The following is an 8801-nucleotide window of genomic DNA, read 5'->3' on the forward strand; positions in this document are numbered from 1 at the left end:
AAAATTATTAATGGAAATCAAATTTAGCAACCCATGGAGGTCTGGATTTGGAGTTACACTCAAAATTAAAGTGGAAAAAAACACTACAGGCTGATCCAACTTTGATGTAATGTCCTTAAAACAAGTCAAAATGAGTCTCAATAGCGTGTGTGCATGCTCCTGATGAGGTGGCAGATGGTCTCCTGAGGGATCTCCCACACCTGGACTAAAGCATCCCACAACTCCTGGACAGTCTGGTGCAACGTGGCGTTGGTGGATGGAGCGAGACATGATGTTCCAGATGTGCTCAATTGGATTCAGATCTGGGAAACGGGCAGGCCAGTCCATAGCATCAATGCCTTCGTCTTGCAGGAACTGCTGACACACTCTAGCCACATGAAGTCTAGCATGTTCTTGCATTAGAAGTAACCCAGTGCCAACTGCACCAGCATATGGTCTCACAAGGGGTCTGAGGATCTCATCTCGGTATCTAATGGCAGTCAGGCTACCTCTGGTGAGCACATGGAGGGCTGTGCGGCCCCCTAAAGAAATGCCACCCTACACCATTACTGACCCACTGCCAAACCGGTCATGCTGGAGGATGTTGCAGGCAGCAGAACGTTCTCCACGGTGTCTCCAGACCCTGTCACATCTGTCACATGTGCTCAGTGTGAACCTGCTTTCATCTGTGAAGAGCACGGCGTCAGTGGCGAATTTGCCAATCTTGGTATTTTCTGGCAAATGCTAAGCGTCCTGCACTGTGTTGGGCTGTAAGCACAACCCCCAACTGTGGACATCGGGCCCTCATACCACCCTCATGGAGTTTGTTTCTGACTGTTTGAGCAGCCACATGCACATTTGTGGCCCGCTGGAGTACATTTTGCAGGGCTCTGGCAGTGCTCCTCCTGTCCCTCCTTGCACAAAGGTGGAGGTAGCAGTCCTGATGCTGGGTTGTTGCCCTCCTATGGCCTCCTCCATGTCTCCTGATGTACTGGCCTGTCTCCTGGTAGCGCCTCCATGCTCGGGACACTACGCTGACACAGCAAACCTTCCTGCCACAGCTCGCATTGATGTGACATCCTGAATGAGCTACACTACCTGAGTCACTTGTGTGGGTTGTAGACGCCGTCTCATGCTACCACTAAAGTGAAAGCACTGCCAGCATTCAAAAGTGACAGAAAGCCAGAAAGTATAGGAACTGAGAAGTGGTCTATGGCCACCACCTGCAGAACCACTCCTTTATTGGGGATGTCTTGCTAACTGCGTATACTTTCCACCTGTTGTCTATTCCATTTGCACAAAAGCATGTGAAATTGATTGCCAATCAGTGTTGCTACTTAAGTGGACAGTTTGATTTCAAACTGTGTTAAGTGTTCCCTTTATTTTTTTGAGCAGTGTAGTTTAAACTGCATTAAATAAATGTAGTTCCTTTCTGGTATTGAACTAATCAGTCTGCAGATTGCCGGCTTGGCTGCTCTGCCCGTATGTGACTCTTAAAGCACTTCCATGAATTGAAATTGACCTTAAATTTGTAAGCCTTACAGCTTAACTTTGTAAAGCATCTTATTCGATTTGTTTCTGCACTTTCTATAGAAGCTGAAAAATAATTACCGGAAAACGCGGTCAGAACTTTCTTATCTCCAAGTGGTTTCCTATCTTTTAAAACTATTTTTCTTTCTCAATTGTTCATTTGAATAATATGTAGTATACCCAGCTTGCAAATAAAATGTAATTCATTCATCATATATAAGCAGTTATTTTAAGATTTTTCTTTAGATGAGGACTAGTCAGCAAATTTCGTTTCAGAATTCCCAACTGATCATGTTTACTGGGAATTCTGGGAAAGCACATTTATTTAGCACATGGCATTTCACCTAGATTTGTAAAACACAATAAAATACTAATGTTAAACAGATCTGTTCAAATACCAATGTCTAGACCTTGTAACCACCAAGTGCAATATCGTGTATATTAAAAAAAATCAGATACTGGACTAGTATATGCACTCAGCTTATAGCCAGTCATAATGTGATCCAGTTTGCCTGGCACCTTTTTTGTAGGGTCATTTATATCTTATGTCTGGGTGTTCATGGCTTTCTACTGAGAATGTTGTTAGGCAGATGTTGTTCGAGTGGGAGTTTCCTCATTTGAGTCTTCCAGCTGATAAACGATGGTCACCATACATCAGTAGTTATTCATAATTTTTCTGTATTTTCTCCATAGTGCATCTTACCTTTATAAAATTGGCATGTTGCAGCACAAAATCTGAAAAATTTTGTAGTTGGAGGCATAAAAATTGTTTAATTTTAGGTTTCCAAATGTTTTTCAATAGAATTTCTGCAGTTACTTTGCCATTAACATCCCATAAAATGGTTTTATCAGCCTAAATAAAACAAGAATGAACACTATCAGTCTGTCAATATTCTTAAATCTAAACAATGCAAAATATTATTCATATCATAAATCAAGATTAGTAACTTGGTTGGTGTAATATAAATTTCTCATTCTACCTTGATTGCCATTTGTATAGTACCCTATGCATTGTTTAGGAAAATGCAATCTTGCAGTATGCAAATATACAATTGACTAAATTACATATTTAATATTTTAAGGCTATTTTATCTATAGTACAGAACGGTATGGTGACATATTGGGGGAGATGCTTGGCTTCCACTTGAAGGGTTGAGTTCAATCCTAGGTAGCAGCAGACATTTCTCTTGGAGGGTACAAAGAAAAAATATCTGCTGCAAACTCCATGTAAGTGTCAGCATGGCTATCTGGCCAGTAAATGGTCAGCTCCATCATGTCACCCTGAATAGGGACTACAGAATTGCAAAACGGGAGTTTAAAATTATTATTAAGGATCTAGTGTCTTTTTGAATGTATAAATCTAGTTGCTGAGTTCACAACAAATACCTTGTAAATTCTGAAAGTATGAATAAAATTGCTTTAAAATGACTATCTTAATTCATCAGTATCTCTTGATTATAAAAATATATTGAATTTTTTTTTTTAAAAAAAACCAATGTTTTCCATCCAATTCTAAGATTCCTGTAGGCGTTTCAGAATCACAGATTTTTCCTTCCATTTCCCCTTCCAACTGGCATAGCAGTTTTGCCATTGTTCTATCTTCATGCAGAGAAAGAGATAAGTGGTCACAAGTTCTAAATGGTAGAAAACTTAATTGCAATCCTTCACCAGAAATAGTTATGGCTGTGCGATATTCAACTGTTAACTGATCAGCTACTGCCAAGATAGTTGAAATATGATGTAATTTATTCTGAGTAAACGATCAGTTTTCAGTGGCAAAATTCCTTTAATAAACAATCAGGTTGTAGGGCATTTAAGCAGATTAGGCAAAAGTAACATGAATTTCAAATGAATATGTATTGAGATTTAAATCCTGGATTTTTCCCACTAATAATTTCTTAAATACAGACTTTCCTTTATATGTTTTGCTAATAGCAGCTTTCAACTTTACTGCTCATTGTAAGTAATGTAATGAAAATGAACATTCAAGAAAGTTTTTTTAAAAAGAGAATAGACCAATTATAGTCAAAATTTTATTTGACATAATCAAATCAGCACAAATCAGCGTTTCCCACCAACACGAGGAGCAGAAACTTTCACAGGCTTCACAATTTTTTGCTTTGGTGCAGTCTTTGTTGGTGCCTGGAAATAGAAACAAGACACTCATGAGGGTATGCTACATATTAAGTCAGTTTAATTAGTGTAAACTAGCATAATGCATATAGATGAACTTCTGGTGAGTGAATGAGAAAGAACAAAGTGTCTCTAAATCAGGGGTACCCAACCCCCAGACTACTACCAGGCTTTGAGCCATTCGGAACTGGGCCATGGAAGTGGTGGACAAGCACCGCTCACGAAGAACCATGCCCCCCCCCCCCCCGCAAAGCCAGAAAGGTTTGGGAACTGCTGTAAATCATTTGAACAAAGTTTTCAATCTAGTCAGAAATGCTACACTATGAACTCCTTTGCAACCACTCGACTAAAGGAATTTCATATTGCAGCCTTTGAGAAACAATTGTTACCATACAATTATATGCCATTTTAAAAGTTTATTGCAGCCCCTTCCCTGATCAAGGACTGGAGCTTAGTGATACTTTTAACTCAAAGGAGAGTCGCACTGAGAACCCAGATTACAACAGGGGCAGAAAAGCAATGTAGTATCTGAATAGTACATTTGAATACGAGACTTACTTTCAAGTTTCTATTAGATCATAATGCTCATTCTTAACTCCTAACTCAGCCTATTTAGAAAATTATTATGAAAATAATATATCCTTATGTATATAATACACTATCACTTTGGGCAACCAAACAAAAGGTAAAACATAAATGAAGCAAATGAAGGAAAAAAGTGGTTATCTTCAAGTAGTAACCCATGTAGTGAAAGTATGAAATATGTCACAACTGATAATGAGACTAGAACAGAGTTCAAAGCTGCAATTGTTTTGTTTTGTAAATAAGAATATACAAAGAGTGATACAAGAAATCATACTCTTGCTTTAACAGCCTTTGCTGGCCATTACCTTTGTTGTAGAGGGTACTGTTTTCTTAGTTGCCTGCTTAGCCTTCTTTGCCTCCTTGGCAGCTCTGTCAATTATATTGCAAAAATATTAATGAGAACATTTTTTTTATTATTTAACATCCAAAATGTATGAAAAAGTATGTCCGCTATATAGCAGAATAGTAGTCTATGGATGTGTGGAGACATTTGGCTAGATATAACAACTCAAAATTCCATTTATAACCTTTAAGAGCCTAACCCTGGATAGATGGGCCGAATATTTTCTGCAACATTAGGTTCCCTTTAATCAATTCATCCTCCAATCAAACCATTTTCCCTCAACCCATTTTCCATTCTTACAAAATTCTGTCAATGATAAACACATAATGTGCCCCCCACCCAACATGGCATAAAGGCAAAGTATAATTTCTAAACCAAAAAAGATTGTCTATCCTGCCATACATCAAGAAGGAAAATTCTGCAATATTATTCAATGTAGTTGCAGGGTCTCATGTGAGGCACTGACTTTTCTCTAAGAATTTTATTCCATTCTAGGTAGCAATAGCTTATAAATACTAGTAATTGCTTAAAATGCTGCTTTCCTTACCCTAGTGCCTGAAAAGGAAAAATGTACAGATGATTTTTTGCTGATTGGATGCTTTAAGTAATTCCCCACTTGTTGTATCTTCAGGCCCAAGCTGCTGCTACAGAGCTGCAGTATCAAAGTATTCCAGATGTCTTAAAGCAGTCCCTTTCATCTCATCCCTATGAAGGGTTGGAAACAGATCTAGCCATTGGTGAAACTATCTCTAGTTTAAGCCCATACCGAAATAAAGGAGTGGAAGCATCCCAGACCACAAGTCACCAAGTATTTTTAATCTTCTGATTTTTTAAAAAAAATATTTTTGGACTTTTGGAAGTGGTTTGAACAAAGTTGTATTGTATTGGCTTTATTTTTTAGCAAAATTCCTTTACATGTGACAAGGAATATACAAATGAAGTAACATAAAGTAACACTCCTGTATTAAAAATCCATAATCAAATGTCTATTTTTTACATTCAGCCAAGGATGTCAACTAGATCATAATCATACTTTTATAAAGGATAAGAATAAAATGTACTCACCTAATGGCCTGTTCCCTTTGAGCTTTTCGAACTTCAGGCTTCTGATTTCTCTTAGCCATTATTTCAGCCAAAGAAGCACCTGTGATTGCTCTATGGCCTTTAACAGCACGGCGTGTACGTTTCTTTTGTACCTCTTCCTGAGCAAAGAAATAAATGCTTCAAACAAGTATTCATACTTGGAAAAACTCAAAAAATTCACACACACACAAACAAGCCTTTTGATCATGCCAGATTGAAGTATTTCATATAAGTTGCCACAGTTCAGTTTTCTCACTTCCTATCTCAACTCCCAGGAATTTTTATCTAATATTTCACATTTGCTGATCACTTGAAACTTAAGGAAAATCAACTTTAAAAAAAAAAACAATTAAAGTCCACTTTGAAATTTTTTTTGATATAGATTCTAGTCTTTCACTTACCAGTAAGAGAAATATTAAGATATAAAAGGCTGCCTGCCTGATGGCCCTGTCATCCATGAATACACAAGGCTACAACTCTATATTAGAGCTATTTTTCTGTACATTTAAGCTATAATTCTTTTCCAATTTACCAAAAACATGATTTACTTTTGATTAAACAGATGTACAATTATGCTGTACATTTCTAATACTGCTTTTTCTTTCAATTAACTATATACAGCCATTTTAAAACACAGCTCTTAATGGATTTTCTTTCCTAGCCACAGAACATGCATTCAACCACTGTTTTTAATAATACAACAAAAAGACATAGATTTCCTATTCCCATCAAAATAATTTAAACCAATAATCCTTTATCAAAGGTCACAGAATATATTTTAATAAATGTATTGTGAAAAGCCATGTAATGATATAAATTATGAATAATACATTATATCACAAGCATGATCCCCAAATTATGTACACATACAATTATGATTACTAAGGTATAAGAAAACAGAATAAATCTGCTAACATTTTATTAAAAGGCAACATTTGATGAGCTTCAGCTGACTTCATTAGATGCACAGAATAGCTAGATTAGGATTTGAATTGGGATGAGACAAGTTGGGAACAAAGAGGATAGTAGTTGTACAGATGCAAGTTACACACTGAGCAAATTGAAGGAATGGTTCCATTTCATTGTTTTGAAGTAATGGTTAAATACTATCATAACTTCAACAATTTGGATTCCACCATCACCCTCAACATTGACTTTCCTTCCAAAAGGGCCACTTTTTTGATGTCACGGTAAAACTACCCATTCATTTTGCAGGAAATCTACAGAATTAATTTACATCATGCAAGGAACATGCACTTCCAGCTTCCATCCAGAAATTTTAATAAAATCTATCATGGTAGAACCCGGCTGCATGCTACAATTGTGTTTATTCTGGTTCTCTTGACAGAGACACTCCATGAATGGAATTAGACTAGGTATTCAGATTATCCACCCAACAAGATCAATAGACCATTAGTAACAGACTTAGTAATGCATTTTCTGAAGTGATGGGTAGAAGGCCATATTTGCAGATACCACTGAAACTGAAGCAAAAAGAAACTACATGCAATGGTACTGAGATAAGAATCAGACCTACAACAATGTCTACTCTGCCCTCAAATCTATATTAACAGCATTATCACATCTATTTTGTGTTATAAATCATCATTTGCCAGCACTGTACCTAGCACAACTAGACAAACTTTGCACATAATGGATGCACTTTTACAACAGGATTCAAAATAAGAACAAAAGTAATACCAGAGCATTTCAAGCTCCCAGGGTACTCTACACATTAAAAAAAATTCAGGCAATCTCAAAAAGCCTCATCAAAAACAACAGATTTCTAACACATTATAATTGTTTGTGGTTAAGGTACTTGTAAACTGCCTCACAAGTAATTTGGTTTTGCATAACCAGTCTATTTCCCCTCTCACTTCATCTCAAGTCAATCTAAGTACTGTATGCATCCTATAGATGAAAGTGTATTCTTTTTAATAAAATTTAATTATGTTCGTAAAGGAACATAGGAATATTTAAGCTGTGAGGTAAAATAAATGTCATCTTTCTGTGATATTGTTAAATATTGTTTTGGATGTTCTTACTCTTATTAAGAATACAGGCAGCCATCATTATTCAGTCTCCCTAAATTAACAAATACAGCAAAATACTTACCGACTGTCCTTTCTTGTGCTTTCTCCTGTACAAAACAGTCCAATTGATCTGACGGGGGTTTCTCTTAGACAGGAATGCAGACTCACATTTTGCATTCAAAAACTGAAAAACCTGAAACATTTGGATTAATTTTTTTAAACATAACATGCATTTGGTACTAATGCATACGGATAAAACAGCTCAAAACATCTCTAGATTTGAGGTTTCAATCGTGATTAGCTGTGAACTAGGCAATATACAAGTTAAAACTGAGCTAAACCCGTTATTTTGCAACGTTTTCAAAAAAATGAAAAGTATAGTCAAGATGCTACTTTTTGCAGTATTCCACCAGTAATGCTTGCACTGTTTCCAAGGTACGTAAAATAATCTTCTTGTTGATTCCTTAACTACTTCACTGCTCCATTGGGTGAGTCAGACAAAACGTGTATTTTGCTTTAATAAGACTTCACTTGCTATATGGCTAATAATTTCTTTTAGGTTGTTCTAAGTGCTGGCTAGTAGAGGCACCAAAAATTACATTTGTAATTATAAAACTGGATGGATATGTAACAATGCCAGTAATCTTTTCAGTGATTCTATCAAAACATGACTTCCATACATGTATTGAGCAACAATTTCAGTAGTATGCCAGACCTTTTCTTTTTTTTTGCGCCTTACCTTTCCGTCCGTACGAGCGTAGCGGCGGCCATGGCCGGGGTAGATCTTGTACCCACTGAAGCTGCACAGCTCGACCCTGCATCCCAAAGTTATCGAGAAACAAATTAGCAAACTGAGAAAACCTAAACCTCCCCCATTTCATGTGCCAAACCTGAGGATGGCCTCGGATTAAACCAAGGCCCCGAGTCTTACTTCATAATGGTAGCAGCGGAGCAACCTCACCGGTTCCTCCAGCGTATAAGAGAAAGAGAGGCTCACGGGAAACCGGATTCTAGACTTACGCGGTGCATGATGGGAACACCCGCTATTTGTTGTACGATGGGAAGTGCTGCTCTTTCATTAGCTGGTAGTTTAATTCCTAAAGTAGATAAAACTC

The 8801-nt window shown here is 37.1% G+C and overlaps 1 protein-coding gene across 1 annotated transcript; it reads right to left on the bottom strand.

The window, feature by feature from the left end:
• Positions 1 to 3528: 3528 nt before the first annotated feature.
• Positions 3529 to 8712, bottom strand: RPL24 (ribosomal protein L24). Its single transcript, XM_032219575.1, has 6 exons — positions 8618 to 8712; positions 8426 to 8501; positions 7769 to 7879; positions 5636 to 5772; positions 4533 to 4596; positions 3529 to 3651 (listed from the first exon to the last, which is right to left on the bottom strand). Exons 1-6 carry the CDS (start codon positions 8620 to 8622, stop codon positions 3571 to 3573), a joined length of 474 nt encoding a protein of 157 aa, XP_032075466.1. The 5' UTR covers positions 8623 to 8712; the 3' UTR covers positions 3529 to 3570.
• Between the last annotated feature and the right edge of the window lie 89 nt (positions 8713 to 8801).

Source organism: Thamnophis elegans, chromosome 6 (assembly GCF_009769535.1).
Source record: "Thamnophis elegans isolate rThaEle1 chromosome 6, rThaEle1.pri, whole genome shotgun sequence".
NCBI lineage: Eukaryota > Metazoa > Chordata > Lepidosauria > Squamata > Colubridae > Thamnophis > Thamnophis elegans.